Below are 21,096 nucleotides of genomic sequence, written 5' to 3'. Positions count from 1 at the left end.
AAGGAAGGGGAAATGTCTGTGCGTGTTATTGAGCGAATGTGTGGTCCCTGGAGCCGAAAAATCAGGCAAAAATCAAATCGCGCTTCACGGAGAAGGGAAACCTGAAAAGAGGAAGCGGCTGCTTTCCTGCATTCTGCCTCAGGGTCTTACTGCCCACCCGTCTCTGTTTCGTTGCTGTGTTTGCTGAAACGGAACAAAGAGCAGGCAAAGCCCCTCCCCTCCAGGCAAGCAGAGGGGAAAGCAGAGTGTTGTTCCTTCTAACTCCTCTCTGTGCTCCGGTGCTGCTGGGGGAGAGGGAGAGAGAGGGGGGAGGGAGGGAGGGAGGGAGGGAGAGAGAGAGAGAGAGAGAGAGAGAGAGAGAGAGATGGCTGGCTTGGGTGGGGGGAAACTTTTGCCTTTCTTTCCTCCCTCCCGTTAAATCCCTCTCCTGCATTCTTAGCCAGCTGCTTCTCTGCACACCCCTCTCATGTCCCTTCTTTGTTTTTCCTTCGCTCCCCACTTAAAATGTGGTTACAAAGCATAGATCCACATGGATCCTCAGGATCTTTGCATTGGGTCACCCCAAATTCACCATCAGATCACATAGCATGTCCATGGCTACAGCCTGCCCCCCCAAAATCACGCACCCACTGTTGCCTGGGGCTGCAATGGTGCAAAAACGTGGTTAAAAAGCATGGATCCACATGGATCCTCAGGATCTTTGCATTGGGTCACCCCAAATTCACCATCAGATCACATAGCATGTCCATGGCTACAGCCTGCCCCCCCAAAATCACGCACCCACTGTTGCCTGGGGCTGCAATGGTGCAAAAACGTGGTTAAAAAGCATGGATCCACAGGATCTTTGCATTGCGTCACCCCAAATTCACCATCAGATCACATAGCATGTCCATGGCTACAGCCTGCACCAAAAAAATCACGCACCCACTGTTGCTGCAATGGTGCAAAAACGTGGTTACAAAGCATGGATCCAACATGGATCCTCAGGATCTTTGCATTGGGTCACCCCAAATTCACCATCAGATCACATAGCATGTCCATGGCTACAGCCTGCACCAAAAAAATCACGCACCCACTGTTGCCTGGGGCTGCAATGGTGCAAAAACGTGGTTACAAAGCATGGATCCACAGGAATTCTCAGGATTTTTGCATTGGGTCACCCCAAATTCACCATCAGATCACATGTCTGTGGCCACAGCATGAAGCACAAAAATGATACATCCACTGTTTCATTCAGAATGTTTTTTCCCTTGTTTTCCTCCTCTAAAAACGATGTGCGTGTTATGGTCAGGTGCGTGTTATAGAGCGAAAAATACGGTAATTCACACCCAGTTCCATATCTTTTGTTCCTACTTCCTGATTTTTTAAAAAAATATCCCTGCTGTTTATGCTTCAACAACAACATTATTTTATACCCCACCCTGGATGGCTCCCACCAAAAATAGTAAAAACACAATACAACACCAAACACTAAAAAGCAAAAAACTTTCCCCCCAAATGCCAGAGGTTTGATAGCTTTTTCCGGAAATGCCTTTTCCCCATCTCCCACCTTCTTGTGCAACCTTTACGAAAACTGATGACCTACCTCAAAAAATGACACTGCCTGAAGGAACTGGGAAGGGAAATGATGCTGGTTTGACAAGAAATAGCCTTTCCCTGTGTAAGGTACACACCAGTGCTGAGAACAGAATATCTGCTTATTATTCAGAAGCAGATAATCTCTCTTGCATTAAATGGTACCAATTCTGCAAACTAAAGCTACGTTAGGTGAAGTACACAGCTCTGAAATCAGATTGTTTTGTTTAACTGAAGGATATAGTCATGTTTGCTTTAACTACATCCACACTTTGAACAAAAAGCCAATGTGGTTTTCATTTAAAAGTGCCAGCTATCACCTACAGCCCTATGCTTATTTACAATATTCACAAAACCAGAAAAAGTCAGCTTACAGAACTACAAACAGAGAAAGAGTGGGGAAGAGTAATCTAATACACACAAGGACTTCTGCTGGCACAACAGGGCTTCCCCTGCTTCCCCTACATGACCCAAAATTGGCTGGGAGGGGACTGGGAGAACCCCCAAAAACAGCAAGGCGGGGAGAGGAGAGGGCCGACTGGTCCACCTGGCAAGATGCAACGCTTGACAGACAGAACGTTAATTCCACCCAGTTCCCTCTATTAGCCCCTAGGAACCAATTAATTTTAAGTACTACCAGTGCCAGTGCTCTTATTGTTAGGCAACTGCAACCGGGATGGATATCAAGAAACAGGGGAAGGCGAGAGCTCACAGAAGCAGGTGCCCTTAGTCCCAGATTAGCTCTGGTCGCCATAGCACCCTGTCTCCTACAGGAAACACAGGGGGGATGCGATTTTCATGTTTGCACACTTATTTATTTATTTCAGAAAATTTATACATTGCTTGATTGTAATGGAAGCTCAGAGGGTTTACAGACAACAGAACAGTAAAACCAAGAAAACATTCGCAACCCTACTTTTAAAAAATTACAAAAATTAAAATATTAAAACACATTTCTAATTGAGGTTGTCTGAACAAGGATGCTTTTAGCAAACACCGAAAAGGAGTACAGTGGTACCTTGGCTTACAAACTTAATTCGTTCCAGAGGTCCGTTCTTAACCCAAAACTGTTCTTAACCTTTTGCTAATGGGGCCTACCGCTGGCGCGTGATTTCTGTTCTCATCCTGGGGCAAAGTTTGTAACCCGAGGTACTACTTCTGGGTTAGCGGAGTTTGTAACCCGAAGCATTTGTAACCCGAGGTACTACTGTACAGTGAAGGCACCTGCTTGATCTCAACAGACAGGGAGTGTAAGCGCTGCCACACTAAACGATTAAGCTCTTAAAAATGTGGGATGGGTATTATATGGCATATGTGGTGGTGCAAATTCAGCCCACCAAAGCGGTCAAAGGGGCACATGTGGGGTAAGGCAATCTCATTGGTAAACTGGTCCCAAATTATTAAGGGTTTTGCGTACTAATAGCCACACCTTGAACCTGGCCCAGAAGCAGTTCTCTGAGTGCACCGGTTCTATGCTGACAAGGCCTTGGGAGTGTTGCAGCACTCTGCACTAACTGCAGCTTCTGGATCAAGTGCAAGGGAAACCCCAGAGAGAGTGCACTGCAGAAATCCAGTCTTGGAGTAACCCAGTCTATAGTGGATGCATTGTTTTCAGTCAGTTCAGGAAGGACTGGAATTATTCTAGTTGACCCATATGCTGCTGAATCCCCATAGGAGAAACCATGCATCCCTGTCCGTAGAGTCTCCTTCTGCCTCACTCCCATGAGGTCTTTCAGGGAAAGCCAAAGTAGGCAAGTTTCTCCCCATGTCACACTCTGGGCCCATTCACACTTCCATTTGTCCCATGATTTCCAGTAAACCCACTGTTTACTGCTGAATCAACAAACACCAATTTGCAAAAAAACCTGAGCAAATGCTCATCACATACAAACACACCACCTCTAAAAAGTGGAACATGGAGATAGAACCGGACTGAAATATCACCTCTGTTGTCTTCACAAGTGAGTTTCTCTTCAGATTCTTCCGAAGTTGTTTGAGCGGTTCTTTCAGGAGAAGTTGCTTTGGATTTATCACTCTGTTCTGGCTCAAGCCTGGATCTAAATGAGCAAATACATAAACAATTAAGAGCAAGCAAACCAAGATCAAGTGCAGCTACAGGCTCATACCATGGTCCATTATGCTGGAATAGCACATCTCTCCCTTCAGCTGGAGGAAAGTTGGGGCAGGTCTATACACACAGCAGTTGGGCTTGTGGTGCCATATGATAAGGCAACAGATGAGATACCACTCCTCCTTGCCGGCCTCTGTAATGTCAAGTTCCTTTCATGCAGTAAGAGCTAACAGTTGCTGCTCTGGTGGCATCTGGAACTTTGCAATTGCTTTCCCAAAAGAGCCACGTACAGATCTGTAAAAAGGATGCTTCTATTCTATAATGAATTATGTGTCTGGAAAGAGTGCTAAAATATGTATATTTTCTGTAATAAATTGCAGAACATAAGAAGCTGCCTTATATGGAACTAGACCATTAGTTCAGTACTGTCTACACCAGTGTTCCTGCATCCCCAAATGTCGAAGAACTACAAGTCTCATCATCCCTAGCCTTGGGGAGCCAAGGTTGAAGAACCATGGTCTACACTGATGGGCAAGAGATCGCCAGGCTTAAAGGCACAAGTCTTTCCCAGTCCTACCTGGGAAAGCAGGTGCTCTACACGACTGGTTTTGTAATCTTAAAACCAGTCTGGCAGCGCTGTAAATAAACAGGCTCTGGAAGGTGCTGACCGATACTCAGCAATAATACATGGAAAATAAATAAATGTTGGAATAGAGAGATTTAACACTGCTTTGTTAAACATCTCCACCTTTGCATTAAGAATACTCAGAATAATTTTAAGAAGTGTGGCATGTACAAAAGGCTTTTTAAAATAAAAAATAACAAGAGAGAAATTAAGTGTTGCCCTCCAGATTAAGTCCATGAGTGTGGGGGTTGAGTCTAAAGATCCAGAAGTTTTCGTTTCCTACTAATATGCCCAGATTTGATGGTTGCTCTATTAGGAAATACTTCCAGGTTGGAGAGGTTGTGGCCCTCAGAATCATTTCCCCTAAAACTCCAGTGAACATACACTTTAAAGCTACTAGTCTCAGTAAGGAAGAGAAACATGGCTCTTCCCATTTTTCTGCATGAGGTCTAACAGCAGCGGCTTCAATGACATGAGGCAAGAACGGCTAAGCATCCAGCCACATACATACTTCACTTTCCTGCTGGATGGCAAACCTTTAGAAGAGTTTAATGAAACTAAGTTACCCTGAGAGCCTTATAGAACGCCAAAGGCAAGATAAAAATGGGGGGAAGCAAACAAACGAAACCCTTGGAAGGTTGTTGTAAACCAACTCTACAAGAAAGTAAAAAGAAATTCAATGTTTGTGTCACACTCAGAACTGGAGAAAAAGTATGCGGGTGTGAGAAAGAGAGATGGAGGAGGGAGAACGCCTTCTTGTGCAAGCTGCAGTAAGTGAAGCTATGGGTGGCTTGTTAGGACCATGCAAATTCCTGGAGAGGAGTTTGCATCTGTATTACTCCGCCCCAAACTTTTTTACTCCCATGTTGTACTCAACTAAACCAAGGTTTGTCTCAGGGCAGAGGTTGGCAAACTTTTTCAGCAGGGGGCTGGTCGACTGTCCCTCAGACCTTGTGGGGGGCTGGACTATATTTTGGAGGAAAATGAATGAATTCCCACAAATAACCCAGAGATGCATTTTAAATAAAAGGACATACTCTACTCAGGTAAGCCACCCCCCGCCGACTCTCCCCTCCCTTCTCCACAGCACTGGATGAGCCCCGGTGACTGCTTACCTGTGTCTTGTGAGCGGCGCACAAAAGGGCTCTGGAGAGGGGCTGGCAGCAACAAAGACCGAATTGAGCCTGCTTACAATGGCGGCTGCTTGAGCGCTAGCGCTGCTGCTGTTGTCACCAACAAAGCCCAGCCCCCTTCCTCTCGCCTCTAGGCAGAGCGGGGAGAAGCCAGGAGGAGGGAGGGAGGAGGCACCGCTGAACGCGCGCACTGGCACAGCCCGAACAATCAGATCCACACCAGACGGTCCTCAGGCCGGATCCAGAAGGCAACTGGGCCCGAGCTTTGGTTTGCCTACCCATGTCTTAGGGTGTCATTCAAACCCAGGCTTGTGGTTAAGCTCTCTCCTTCAGCAGCAGCCAAGGTTTGTTCTTGGCTATGATTTGTGGTTAGTGAGGAGAGAGCTTATACACAAGCTCAGATTCCGACGACATACTAAACCAAACCAAAGCAGTGAAGAAACGAAAAGGACTGGGGAGGAGCAAAGCAGGAGCACCTTCCTCTTTGGGATCCTGCACTTTTGTGCATCCCTTGTAAGGTGCAGTTTGGCTTTCTGAGGCATGTGAATGAAGAACATACCTATTTACTACGGAGACATTTCACCTGCTCACAAATTTAATGAGAGTTCCAAAGAATATCAAAAGCACGGATTTAAAGGAATATTACTTACAATCTTTTCTTATCAACTACTCGCTTGACCCGGATAGCCCTTTGTTCTGAATACAGCTTACACACTCCTTTATAGTTATGAAGATGCCATGTAAACAAGAGGAAAATGGTATACATTAACATAAAAAGTGTCTTGCTAGATCAGGAACCACCCGGATGTGCCTATAAAACCCACAGGTTGAATATGATGGGTGTCTGACTGACAATATACCACCTTTGTAGTATATGCTACCTCTTTGATATAGCACTTCTGAACATAGAGGATCAATTTTTAAGCTATTGGAGCTAATAGTCATTGGTAGGCATGTTCTCACTATACCTAATAAATGGATTTTATCAAAGTTGTGTGTTCTGAACATTACTACCAATCAATTTTACTGAATAGGCATGAATTATAATTTTTTATTAAGAAAAAACTAGTCTGCACAGAATGAAGTTCACTTCACTTTATTGTTCATAACTTTATAAAGTTTCTACTATGTGTCCCCTTCTTGTTTCCTCACAAAAGGAATATACAAGACTGCAGAGCAGTTGAAAGCTACACTAAGCCTCAGTCTAACCCGCACCCCACAGCAGGGGTTCAAAACTATGAAGGGCTGTAGTTTACCACTATTGACCTACCGTATTTAGTATTAACTACACTTCAGGATGTCATGAACCACTCTAATCTAGGGTGATCCATACCAGTGATAATGCTCCACCAGGTTTGAGGGTTCGGTATTCTTCCTTCATATAACAAACCTATTCTGAATTTAAGGCTTCTAGTGTTAGCACAAAAAAAGTATTTTTCTCCCTCTTTAAGTATCTATTGCTTGCAACTCCCCAACAATACTGTAATATTTTTGATGGGCTTGTTAATTTTAGTGGACTTGTTAGGGATACCCTAAGGAGTTAACTTAAACTCTTCTTAGCTTTCCTTCCAAAGGCAGTTTGAAATCTGCTTTGCTTTTTAAAAGCCAGTTGACTTGTGTGCATTGAAACTCAAGGTTCCAGTTGCCCACAAATGTTACTTGGGACACAACATATCTATAACTTTCCTCCCTACAGACCACTGCCTTATTGTCACCCTTCAACTCTGACTGTCTAGCTGTCCCAGCAATGGAAACAGGGAAGCACTTATGAAAAGGCTACAGCGATGCAGAGCATTTTGGTCTAAGCTTAAAGAAAATAATTGTGGCTATACAAAATAAAAAACACCACAATTTCAAGAAAAATATATACTTTTTAAATAGTCTCCAATGAAATCTAGGACAGCTTCTCTGTGCTGCTTCACTTGCGGGGAATGGATGTCCTTGTGTGCTAAAAAAACAAAGAAACACAAAAGCATTACGCTTCGCAGATAAACGCTTCAAACATCTGGCACAACTCACACATTATTTTAATCAATTTACCTTCTGTTCTGAGTTGCTGAATTGCATCAGCACATGTTCTCATAAAGATCTGGGCATCCTGGTCAATCTGGTCTCGCTCAGTGTCTGTCATCCGCACATACTCAGACATGACATGGCTGGGAAAACAGTCAGCATTGTTAACTTTATTTTACCACACTCCACTTCTGTTTCCTTAAGTCCACTGCAACTAGTGTCAGGGTACTGCTCCCACAGTAGTTACCTCTTCTCATAAAATAAATACCGCTATTAAATCCAAAAGATGAACACTGCCACCTGGTGATGTGGTTTAACCATTCTACCACATGACTAAAAAGAATTAAAGAGAGATTATTTCTTATTTTTATCCATAAGCCGCCTTGAATCCCTGTCAGTGAAAAAACAGGGTACATATATGTGTGTGCGTGTGTTCAAAAGATATTTTCCCTCCCACTATGGAAACCACCAGCTTTTTCTTCCACACTTCAAGCAGTTGTCCTTCATCTCTGCTTGGGCATATCTGCACTTAGAAACTGCCTAGATATTCAAATGTGAAATAATCTTTGGATTTTCCTTCAACATTCCATTTCTTATTCCTCTTTTACTATCTTACCCAGACCACAAGTTTTTGTTTTTTAAAATGAACACTGGGCTTTGACTGAAGTGACTTTCAAGTTCAAAGAGCTTTTCCACATGAGCAAGGCAGCACCTCTACACTACAGGCTCTGGCACGAAGCCGAAAAGGGAAGCAGTGGTGCAAGCTGGTGGCAGCTAGCTTGGTTGTCCCCCAGATTCCATGTGCAGGCTTAATCCCAAAAGTGGCTGTGGTCTTTTGGTTGGAGGTGGTGGCAGCAACTTCCTAGTGCAAAGGCTGTAGGTATGAACCGGAATCCATGCATCCACAGCCATCTCAATCCATCACAACAGACAAGGTTCCAGAACTTCTTTTCATTAAACAAACACAACTTTCTTTTTTACCACAACCTTTTATTCTTCCTGTTCAGAGGGAAACCAATTTAACATTCTTTGACTATGAGCACAGGTTCACTAATCAGAGTGGAAATTTAGCACAAGAGCTTTCCACCAAGGGAGAGTGCATCAGTCCAAGAATGTTTCCCTTCTTCACCACCCACCCACTGTTCCTATTGCAATACTTACCTGTAGGCATTAATATAATCTTTCCTGTGCTGCAGAAGAAAATCTTTCAGTTTCCCGATGTTATTGACCTGAATAATAATAATAAAAAAGCAAAATGTAAATAACCTGAATAATAAAAAGCTGAATAATAAAATTATTCAGTGACCTGAATAATAAAAATAAAAAAAGGAAAATGTAAATAATGGATTTAAAAATGAAAGGGAAAAGAAAAGCATTTTATGTGCCCAAGATATGATACTTGAACATCAAATGCACGGTGAGGGCTATTTTCAAAGAGCACTCAAATTGCCCTGATGCACTAATTCCAGCAAGGCAGACCAACTTAGGCCTACCTTCTGTCAACCACTGCCAGACCCACGAGGAACCGGAACTCCAGTTTTGCTAAAGGTGTTTATTTTCAGATTAGAACAGTACCTAAGGCAAGTCACAGGTTGCAAGAATCAGCCGTTACATGAGAGGGCAAAGGCATAGCTAGGCACGAGCTAAGATGTTGAACCAACAAGTGACATGCCCCCTGCACTTTCCTTTTGAATGATGGGGTGAGCACAATATTGAGTGCTGCAAGCGGTTGGGAGTCTGGGCAAGCAAACAGGCACTCCGTCCACTGGGCAGGTTAGGTGCTGTTGCGTGAGTCAGTGCTGTAGTCTCCAGGTGACAAAGGTGGAGTGGCGCTGGCTTGGCATCCGGTTTACTCCCAGCTGCTTCTCCTGAAGGGGGAGGTTCCTGCTTAACAGGGAAGGCACCAGAGGTGGCTCCACAGCTTGAGGAGCTACAGAGTGCATGTTTGGAAGGTGGGTAATCTGAGAATTGGCCTGAGCCTTCTTTGGAGAGTGCCATCCCCTCACCCCCCGGGAACCTCCCCAGCATCCTCAAAATCAAATCCCCAAGATCTTCCTACTCCTCCTGAGGGTCAGACCACGACCTCCATGACCTCCACAGGACTCAGGAAAATCTTAGGCATCGTGCTGGAAAATAAGGACTGTGGCGGGGAAGCAACAGAAAATAGCCACTGCTCCCAGATCAAGCAAGACAGGTAGAAACAGGCAGGTACGATGTGGCCCTGACTAAAGTAGCCACCAAATTCCAAGTCAGCCTCAGTTCAGAATGGGGCGATCGATCTATCGGACTGATAAATCCAAATAGAATATGCCTCTGAGCTCAAAAAAGGTTGTTGGGAGAGAGCAGCGGTTGAAAAGGCAACAAAAATAGGTGTCGCCTAGCTAAATTCCCTTCGAATCCCCGCAATAGGGTGAGCTCCCATTGCTCGGTCCCTGCTCCTGCCAACCTAGCAGTTCAAAAGCATGTCAAAGTGCAAGTAGATAAACAGGTACCGCTCCGGCGGGAAGGTAAACAGTGTTTCCATGCGCTGCCAGAAGCAGCTTAGTCATGCTGGCCGCATAACCCAGAAGCTGTCTGCGGACAAACACCAGCTCCCTCAGCCAGTAAAGTGAGATGAGCGCCGCTACCCCAGAGTCGTCCATGACTGGACCTAATGGTCAGGGGTACCTTTACCTTTAGCTAAAGTCTTTTGTGCTAAAGCAGAAGACAGCAGAAAGAGTGTAGCACCCCCAGAAGTGATATCTCTCACGTGGTTAAATAGGGCTGCCTCCCCTTTCTTTTTTTATAATGCTGTTTAATATTATTATTTCATTTCAGGATGTATATAAAACCGAGAGAACCATTATAACAATAGACGAAAATTAAAAACACAACTATAAAATAGGCATGTAGAATGAGTAGTTGCACATCTTAAAATAACGAAGTCTTTTTAAAGATTAGGACTGCTTCCTTCTGAGACCCAGGGAGCAGTCTTTAATGGAATGGCACCAAAGATACTCTTTGCCAGAAGGAAAGCTTTTATAAATTTAGCAGCAATGCACAACCTCCTGCATACAACAGGGATATCCACTAGATGGCAACAAAGATTTCAGCATTGTGCTAGCATGCTGGTGTCTTGAGATAGTATGTTCATCTCTCTGCGACTTTTGCTTAGTTTGTAGTTTGAAGATGCTTTATCTGTAGGCCTGCAAGCATCACTTTTTCTTTGAGGGGGGGAGGCAGAGATGAAAGAACCCAATCATATCATGTTAAAAGTAACAGAACAAATACTTTATCTTTTTTGATAAGGCAGTTAAAACTTCTGTCTTTTGTTAACAGTGACAGGAGACAAGCAAAGTATTTTTATCTGAAGCCTTCAGTAACTGGGGTACAGGCATACACATTTGACTTTGAGTTTTCTCTATTATTCAAAGGGATATATAATTTTTAATTAAAGCAGACTTAAATACAACAGGAAGACACAAGGAACAATACTTTCAATGAGCTGCACGTCTTGCCAAAATATTTTGATGGTGGGCAGTTTAACATCTGCTCCTAGAATCCACAACTCACTGAAAGACACACCCTAGACAGGTTTGCTCAAAATCCATTAAATAGGTTTTGCCTTCTTAAACATTTTTTTAAATTAAATAATTACTTTTTCAAAATAAATAAATCAACATAACAATGTAGATTAGCATAGGCATAAACAGAAAACAACAGGAAATTAACATCAATAAATGAGAGATAAAATAAATATAAAGTAACCACAAATTATCAGCAAACCAAAGTAAAGAGAAAACGCTTTTTACAGCAGTGGGAAAGTGTGGCAGGGTTGTATATTGTCATTTGAAAAAGTAATTAATAGTGACCAGTGTTCCAAATGTTTGCTCAAGTTCTCAAATCTGGTCTTCCTTAAATGTTAATTTAATCAGTTATAATGCTCCATTCCATTGGGGGATTATTTTTCTTTCAGTTTTCTATGCATATTTTCACAGTTATTTTCATATCAACTGCTGCTATCTGATCCTGTAAATAACTCAAATCATACCTTTTCTTTCTAATAGTAAAGAATATCCTATCATTTCATTAACTGAGCTAGCAGTTAGGCTCCAGAACAGCCCGATGTTCAGCAAGTCCCAGAATAAGCATCCCCTTAGTATATGAGAGATAAGGTACCACTGAAATCAGATCTTTACAATATTTTCTCTTAGGTCTGCTGGCATTGGTTTAGGACGGTTGGATTTTTGTCCAGGTCCATCTCCATTCATAGACGTTTATCTCTTGGCCTATATTCCTTTCCCAGGGGGGTTGAGAAAGGGATATAGGACTTACTTTCTTGCAAGCAGTGGGGTTTTTTTAGGGGATACCAAAGGGTATGCAGTACCGGCACCTCTTTTTGTTGTTGTTAAAAAATGTGGCATCTACTGTAACATCTCCATGGTAAGGAAGGGCACCTATTTTTCTAGGGGGGGGGGGAAGCACTGCTTGCAAGTATTCTTACCACTGCACCTTTCTTGGGGAAGCTTGTTCTGCTACAATAAAAAGGGCTTACTTTTAATGAATTTTGTTTAGGGTCAGCGCCCTAATGATCCTAGAACAGACCTCCTTGGAGTTAGTCCTCCAGAATTGCAACTGTGAGGATGAGATGGAGATTTCCATAGCTGGAAACCCCACTACCTTGAAGAAATCGATGGCTACAGAAGAAAGAACAAGGTCCTTTAACTGACGGGAGGTGGCACTCGGGGTAGGGAACATTTAGTCAATGACTACCTAGGCCTGCTGCAAAACTCAGCCAGTTGCTCACTAAGACAACTTGACTGTTTCGTCACCACTGCAAAAGCTCTATCCATGGTCCTGAACCCCCCCACCTTTATTTCCCTCCTAGGTGCTGCCTTTACCTAGCCTTCTTTTTCCTCGCCGTCTTGCTTGGGCAACCAGAAACTACCAACATCCTCTTGTTTGGGCCACCACAATATTGGGCATCCCCATGGATCACAAGAAGCAGAACAAACATAATTTAAATAATAAAATATGGAAGAAGAGGGGGTCTCTTAGGCAACTGGACCTACTGCTTTTAATGCTTTATATATTAAAATCAGGATACATGCATACCTTGTAGTTAGGTAAGGTGTTTGTAACGTGGACTGATAGATTCAGTTACATGGACTCCATGTGTTCAGTAGACTCAAGTTCACCGCTATGCCTCTGGCTGCCATCTCTATTTTATTTTCAGGAGCTACTGAAGACCTTCATTTTCCTACAAGCCTTTTAAGTGGAGATTTCCGTTTGCCTCTGTACTGAAACCGAAATGGTTTTTTATTTGCTGATGCTTGTATTGTTACGTTGCTTCAAGATGTTGTATTGGAAATGCTCCATAAATTAAATAAATAAAGTAGTGATGAAGCTGGAATGAACCACAGAAGATCCACATTGCCCAAGTACACCTATTAAGGGCATGACCCACAAATTTCTCTACATTTCAGAGTTTAAGTGAACATGGGAAGCCCTTAACGAAGCATGTCATACCAAAAATTTAAAAAACAAAAAAACACAAACTTAAATTATGTGTAAAGCTGCAGGTGGATAATTTTGCCCTTCCACCACTTGTATGGCTATTCTCACCTGTCCAAGGCTAATTATACTCACTGAAGAAAGGATGGGATATTGTTCTATTACACTCATAATGAAATATCCAGCTGTGGCTTGAACCTGGAAGACTGCAGAGCTTGGCTCAGATAAACTACAATAATGAGCTGGGTATCATCAGCATATTGATGACATTAGATTATACGTAATCTTACCCAGTAATTCAATATGTAACACTGGGCAGGAGGCAGGGCAGGCCGAATCTGAAAGGGACAATAACAAATCAGACCTCCATGCTATAATCAAAACCAGGCACTCCACAACTATGTTTTGAATTCCTGCCAGGTTCTGCAGTTGTGTCTCCAACAACTTCTCATGATCAACACTACCAAAGGCATCAAAGATCTAAGAGGGTCTATGGGGTGGAAAATCTTGATAAATCAACAGGCAGCAACTGTTAATCAAGGCCTGCCCAACGCTATTAACAGACCACATGCCAGGTTGGTAGGTGTTTATAAAAGTGTGCTCACATCCAGTTGTGTTCCCAAATAAGTGATGTACACTTGTTCAACTATCTTGCCCAAGAAGGGAAATTGCCAATAAGATGGAGCATGGAAATACAGGGTTGGTTTTCAGAAGAAAAACCTTTTGTATGGAAAGGCAGGGGATAAGTGTAACAAATAAATAAAAAGGATACCTTCATGATCCTCTGCACAACCCTTCACATCAAAGTGCTGAATCCTCACCTGACAAATCTCAATTGCAATTGCTTTTCAAAATTCATTCACAAAGGAATTACCACTAAGATACATTTCTCAAGAGGGCCTTCTTGGTGGCTGCTCCCTAAATAAGCTAGACTGGCTCACTCCTTGCTGCTATTCCGCCATCAAGAAAAGACTGCTTTATTGCAGCAGGCGTTGCAGGACCGTTTTTTTAAGGAAAGGGCTTTTGAATACTGCTGTGCTGCTTTTACTATCTGTATTTTAATATACAGTGGTACCTCAGGTTAAGTACTTAATTCATTCCGGAGGTCCATATTTAACCTGAAACTGTTCTTAACCTGAAGCACCACTTTAGCTAATGGGGCCTCCCGCTGCCGGAGCACGATTTCTGTACTCATCCTGAAGCAAAGTTCTTAACCCGAGGTAATATTTCTGGGTTAGTGGAGTCTGTAACCTGAAGCATATGTAACCTGAAGCGTATGTAACCTGAGGTACCACTGTAACTGTTTTTTATATTGTTTTAATTCTACTCCAGTTTAATTACTTTTTAATTACTATATTTTATATGTTTTAAGCCTTCTGTATTTTATCTGTGTTGTTTTAATTTGTATAAGCTGCTTTCAAGTCCTGGTCTGGGAAAAAGGCAGGATATAAATTTAATAGTAATAGTAATAACAACAATTCATTACTGAAAGGAAGACAACATTTAAAAATGTGGTTCTTCATTCAGACATCAATATCAAAATCAAGGATCTTGGAGTTCTGTTGTTGCTTTTACTTAAAAAAACAGAGTAATATTCAGGCACAAAATAAAAAAATTACAAGATATTACACATTGTGTATGAACACTTTGCAGAGCATATGGGTTGGGGAAATTGTTGCATAATTTGGATTTTAAATGTTCAATGTTTTTTAACTGCAGATAGAAAATGTTAACTGCATGAAAAATGAGGGGTCACATCTATGGTGTCAGAAAGCATCTTCTAAATCTTAGAATAAAGACAGTTTATTTCTGTGTAAACTGGTGTCATTACATAAAAGAGGTGTAGTACATTAAAGAGGTCGTTATGCCTTTAAAATCACTGGTGTTACTAATTACAATTCAGGCTTTGTTAAAACTCAAGGTGGTGTAGTAATTTTCTTCTAATCTCATGCAAATGATAAAATGATGCAGTGGTTGTATATTACTTGTTGAGTAGTACAAAAACCGAAATAGTCAAAACCTAAATGTGAGATGTTAAAAATTCTAAGGAATCAAAATTGAGAAGCCGAAGATTCATTTGTTTTTGTAAATTCTTATTTTTGTTAGAGCTGTTCTATCCATATTCTATCATGTGTAGTTCAGAAATACAGATCCAAAAGTAAAGTTCGATTAATATTTTTCAAACTTGAGCAATCCTTTCACAAAAAGAGCACTGCAGAATAAGCACAAGTCCACCAACTGCATTATGTAAGAGCCTAAACAACTGAATTATGAAAAATATATTTTAGACAAGTCGCTGACCCAATATTATAGGCTTATTAGTCTAATTCCATGCATGTTTACTTGAAACTACAGAGTCCCACTGAGATCACCTAGATTTACTCTGCAAAAGCATACAAAGTATTGCACATTTTGAAGGTAAAGTTCATGTCTCTATAATGAAAAGAATCATTTAAATATTCATCTATTCCTGGTACGGTCTAGGCATGTTTATCTGATTTTTAATAGGATAAAGGTCTCCGCAACAGTAACGATTTTTACATGGAAGATATTTGAGAATTACAGGTCAAAGCTTTGATGCACAATTAGCATCTAATTTCCAAATTCTTGACCCTAATTTCTAAGTTTAAAACTCAGGGTCTGATGGTTAAGTGAAACAGAATAAAACACAAAGTTTAAACTTTCAGGAACAGCAACTGTGAAAAGTTGGCACAGCTGGTTCAAATGCTTATTCTAAAGCTGCAAAAGTGCTGCATTTGTATAAGCAGAAATTAGATTTATGTCACCCGCCTGTTTAAGCAACTGATGATTTCCAGTGCTATCCTATTCAGGTTTGCGGGGAGAAAGTACAGTAGGTCATAATCACAACTGACCAGTTTTTCAGATGATTTGCCTCTTGAGGGTACACATTTGGTTTAAGTTGCAACTGCAATGTTAAAGTTCTTAAGCTAGGTCACTCAGATCAATTGCTGCAGTAATGTGAAACTCCAAAAAGCAAGTGATATCTAAACAGAAGATAGGGGTGGGCATGCATTTAAGTGGGGGGAGCAAAAAGCCAAGAGACAGTCAGCCTGGCTGCCTCTAATCTCATGAAAATGGTTACCTTGCTCAGTTCCTGGTTTACATCAACAAATGGGGAACAAAAACTAGTCTACAAGTAGAAGGCAATTTGGGACCTATAATTACTTTTATTAACAGGCATAGCATGCACATTTTATTCCATTACTTTTGTTCTACTAAAAGTTACATTTAAATGACAACAACTCTTTAAAAATGCACCCAAAATTAAAAGGGCAAGAAAGCACGACAGCAAATCCGAAGTAGAAGGGTCTGAAGATGCACCAAAATTCAAACTTGAGGGTTCCACATTCTTTCCTTACTCATATCCAGTTATTCAAAGTAATGAAAGAATAGAAACGATAAACACAAAAATTGACTGCTTGCATATTTTTTTATCTGCAAATGTTGAAAGAGATGTAATGTGGAGACGCTAAAAATGTTGTTTAAAAAACTGAGGCAAAATTTTAAAGTACAGCTGCTGGTAACAAAACTAAACAAAAAAGTTCATGTGATTTACGCACTGCAGAGACAGAGCAGTACTTGAAAAATCAACAGATTGCATAATAATAAAAATCAATTAGAATAAAATATGCAATCTTTTTGTTGACTGCATTAAGAACAAACAAATAATACAGGAGCATTTATGTCACTCTGCAGTGATAACCTGTTTCAAAAATGGAAGTGCATCCATAAGGCATTAAAGAGTTTACTTTATGGTATTTCAATCACCGTATTTTTCGCTCTATAAGACGCACCAGACTATAAGACGCACCTAGTTTTTGGAGGAAAACAAGAAAAATAAATTTCTGGATCTCGGAAGCCAGAACAGCAAGAGGGATCACTGCGCAGTGAAAGCAGCAATCCCTCTTGCTGTTCTGGCTTCTGGGATAGCTGCGCAGCCTGCATTCGCTCCATAAGACGCACACACATTTCCCCTTACTTTTTAGGAGGGGGAAAGTGAGTCTTATAGAGCAAAAAATACGGTACTTCACTGGGCAGATTGTAATGAGAAAGTACAGCATTATAAAAGGAGACATTTCCCATTCCTTAACGAGGCACTCATAATTGTTGTTTAAAAACTGAATTGCTCATCCTTGTGTACAACTACTCTCTGGCTCCAGAATCAGCCCCAGAAAAAACCCCAAAACCCCCACCTCAAGTGGCACTACTAAAGTGAATTGCTACAACCCTGGAAAAGGGAAGTTTACACTTTCTTCACATACATGTCTGCACAACTGAACATAGGGCGGCCACATACCCTACTTAACACAGAATAGTCCTCTACTTGAAGGCGTGTCAGAGGACTATACTCCAGGAATCCTTTATTTTTTTTTCAGTCGGGTTTGAAGATAAAGACGAGCAGTGGCCCATCAGCAGACATAGAGGAGGCACACAGGTTACCTGGCCCCAAATTTATCCTTTACCCTTATAATTATAGCAATTCTTTATAAATTTAAATCTACATGTATAAAGTAGCACACGCAAATTTTACGCAAATATGTGCTTTTTTGTGTTCTTTTTAAATAATGCATTTCTTCATGCACAACTGCCCTGACTTATCTTAGTCAACTTGCACATCATATCTCTTCGTAATCTCCTGCTATTATCTGCTGTCAAACAAAATCAAATTTCCAAAACAAAAGCATTTAGGAGCTCTTTTAGTATACAGAAATTTAGAAATACGTGAGATTCCTATTCTAAAGGATCAAAATATTCTTGAATCGGGACACCCCTTCAAACAAGAGCGACTATGCAATCCTAACTGTGAGGAATAAATCATAAACCTTCCGTTCACTATTTTGAGTTTACAGCTTTTGAAAAACATTTTCTGAAATTGGTTTATTTCATCTTTGAGTACAGCTTCCTTTAACAAACAAACAAAAAAAGGACTCATAGCAGGAAGTATTTAAATAATGCTCCTTCCAGGAATATGAAAGTTGCTTTTCTGTATCGCCGCAACATTATTAAAAGGAAAGTAGAATATTTTGAGTAACTCAAATATTTTTTGAAAAGTGAGCACCTAATGCAGTTGCATCTCTTAAATTTAGTATTACTTAAAATTAAGAAAACAAATGGTCTCACAGACACACACACGTACCACTCCCAAATGCGAGAACAACCTTGACTATATGTTACAAGAGTTATTGTATAATATTGAGCACAAAGTTGCTCGGGGGGGGGGTGTCTTTGGGACCTGTGGGGAGCAGCAGAGGACGGAAGGAGGCACCAGTGACTTTTGCTTGTGCAACAAGATCACCAAATGAAACTTCATAATTAAGACTTTGAAGTTCTACAGATCGACTGAGCTTGGATTCTAAATAAAACACTGAAATAAGAACCTGCAAAAAGTGCTTCATCGATTGTTCCGAGTCCTTATCCAAAAAAGACAGACCAGTAATCTTCTTGCCTTTGTAAGTTCATACACGTGAATACTTATAATTCTATGAATTTCAACACACTGAAATGTTATATATTAAAAGGGAAGGTTAATTACTGCAAAAAGGAACACAACGGTGTGTTTTAAGAACTGGCAGAAAGTTTCAAACGACTGAATACAGTTTTAGTATCACTTACAAGAATAAGGCTGCAATCTTAACTCCACTTACAGAGCAGTAAGCCCCACTGAATTCAACAGGACTTACTTCTGAGTAGGTGTCATGGTTAAGATTGTGTTGTAAGTCTACAATAATTTATGCACCCACATGTTTGAGAGTAAGTCTTACTTTTGATTAAACATGCATAAGATTGCACGGTCAGTGAGTTCATTATTCACACAACTGTTATGTATGCATAAACACTGAAAGGAGTTTTTGTCACTGAACTGAAAAATAAGGACCTGACAAAAATTCAGTCTTATCTGTTGAACTAACAAATTGAAACTGCCTCATTCAAGTCTGCAAAACACACAAATCTTCTGATGTTCATATTTTTTGTTTCATCATGGGATCCAACATCTGACTTTAATAGGATTTTCCAATATTTTCTTCTTGTCTTATTGCCTAACTCCAATCAGAACTTCAATATTTATATTTTCACACAACTATCTAAAACCTCTTTAAGCGCAACACAAAAGCCACAAGATTTGAGGAACGTTTCAGCTGGGAAACAAAAGCAAATTGGTCAAAATATGTTTGCCGAAATTGGCCTTTATTACTGCGAATTAAACACACTCCGCTTACCACAATTCTCTGCATTAAACTTTATTTGCACTTTTACACAGGATGTTTTTTCTTCAACTGTTCCATTTTGTTCTGAATCAATTATAAATTTATTTCTTCTTTTCTTTATCAAGTAAGACCTCACTCAACTCTTCTGCAGAGTCCACATCTTTCTACAATTAACCACTGCAGACATGGAAGCATCATTAAGATGGGGCCAACTGTAATAAGGTAGGACATTATATTGAATAGTAGACAGCTCATCTTCAAACATTTCCCATTAATCTACTCTTTACAACAATCAGGTTTTATAAAAACTATGTTATGCTCTGATTTAAGGAATCCTTATTCAAAGTCAAATGTTAAAAACTTCCTGATACAGGGCTGCCTTCAGATGTCTTCTAAAAGTTGTGTAGGATTGGGTGTAGAGGTTGGAGCCCAATCCTACTCATTACGATTCATTAATTTAGCAATCTGTAACTGATGTACATAATAGAGGCCCAATTCTGAAATGCACACTGAATTGTATCTATGTAGCACAGTATATAATTTCAGATTCAAAATTTATTCCGTGCATAACAAGCTATAGGGAAACGAGCATCTGTACAATCTCTCTCTCTCTCTCTCTCTCTCTCTCTCTCTCTCTCTCTCTCTCTCACACACACACACACACACACACACACACTGTGCAGAGACAAGCAGGACCTGCAACAAAACACTGTCGTGTGGCAGGCTCCTGATCAGGGTTCCAACCAGCTAGCAATGCCCTCCTACAGGATACTCCCTTCCACTTCCTCTCTTCCAGGTTTTCTGTTGTCTTTGCCAACAGTCAGTCAGCATTCCACCCACCTAGCCCCAAAAGGGGCTTTCAGTTTATGTATTTAGATAGCATTCTTTGGGACTCCTTCAAGCCTACTGACGCCTCTGTTATGTGTGTGAATTGTGCTGCTTTGGCTACAAAGGATTCCACATTCTGAGAATGAGTTGGCTGTAACTAGTAACCCCATACAGAGATTCTCATTCACATATCATTGCTTTTAAAAGTGTTTTAATTCCTTACTTGCAATTTCCATTACCAAGATATCCTTCTGTATATCCTCTACTTACAAGTTATACTGATGTTATTCAGAATCTCAAAAACATGTTTCCTGACTATTATTTTATAAATAAGCTATGCTTCAGAAATTCTTTCTCTGCGTGGAATGTGGGAACAAAAAATGACATGATCTCTATATGGAAAATACATGAGTGCACACAGACACACACACAATAGTATAAACATGCTTTCCATCATGCTTTGCACGAACAGTAATCTAATCTGGCTCATACATAACTTTCTGGGAAATTTACATTTTAACATTAGCAATTTTATTTAGGGGAGCAAAATTTTAGGTTGCACCTAACGTTAAACAAACAAAGTTTCACTTACACAACAATACTTCCTCTTTTCTCCCCAAAGTGCTCAGGAGTGTCTCCCAACCCACTGGAGATGATTTTCAGTGCAGGAGGGTGCACAGGAGAGACAAAAGGAGACAAGTAGGAAGTTCTGTTGCACATGCAGAACATAGGATACAATTGTATGGGGGGAAATCCCTTCTGTTCAATAAAAAGCACGGTAGACAGATTTTCTCGTGGAAGAAATATTGTTTATCATCATTAATTATGTGTTTATTACTCAGCATTAAATATGTCTATCTGCTAGAGCTGAAGTATAGAAATGAATATTTAGAAGTCCTAGTGTACAGCAGGGGTGAGGAACCATTTTTAGTTCAAGGCTCACCTCTGCTTCTGGGCAATTTTATGGGGATCACAACCAATTATTGGTAGGCAGGGCCAGAGGCAAAAGGGAACAGGACAAGGCATGTAAAGTTTACCTTTGCATGTTAGAAGAGTTTCTACACACACTTGCACTTCTCTCTCTATTCTATACCCAGACAAGCAGGAGAAATTAACAGAGTTTGGGGTCAC

At 40.8% G+C, this 21,096-nt stretch overlaps 1 protein-coding gene across 1 annotated transcript in view; it reads right to left on the bottom strand.

Moving 5' to 3' along the window:
- The window catches only part of STX18 (syntaxin 18), a 46,544-nt gene that overhangs the window by 9,016 nt on the left and 16,432 nt on the right, over nucleotides 1-21,096 (bottom strand). The window contains exons 2-6 of the mRNA XM_053402048.1: nucleotides 8,579-8,646; nucleotides 7,445-7,560; nucleotides 7,275-7,352; nucleotides 6,055-6,121; nucleotides 3,520-3,632 (exon numbers count right to left, since the gene is read on the bottom strand). Of these exons, the coding sequence (XP_053258023.1) occupies nucleotides 3,520-3,632; nucleotides 6,055-6,121; nucleotides 7,275-7,352; nucleotides 7,445-7,560; nucleotides 8,579-8,646 (442 nt within the window). The remainder of the gene's footprint in view (nucleotides 1-3,519; nucleotides 3,633-6,054; nucleotides 6,122-7,274; nucleotides 7,353-7,444; nucleotides 7,561-8,578; nucleotides 8,647-21,096) is intronic.

Source organism: Podarcis raffonei, chromosome 9 (assembly GCF_027172205.1).
Source record: "Podarcis raffonei isolate rPodRaf1 chromosome 9, rPodRaf1.pri, whole genome shotgun sequence".
NCBI lineage: Eukaryota > Metazoa > Chordata > Lepidosauria > Squamata > Lacertidae > Podarcis > Podarcis raffonei.
Note: the sequence above shows the minus strand (reverse complement) of the source record. Positions and strands in the feature narration are given on the sequence as shown.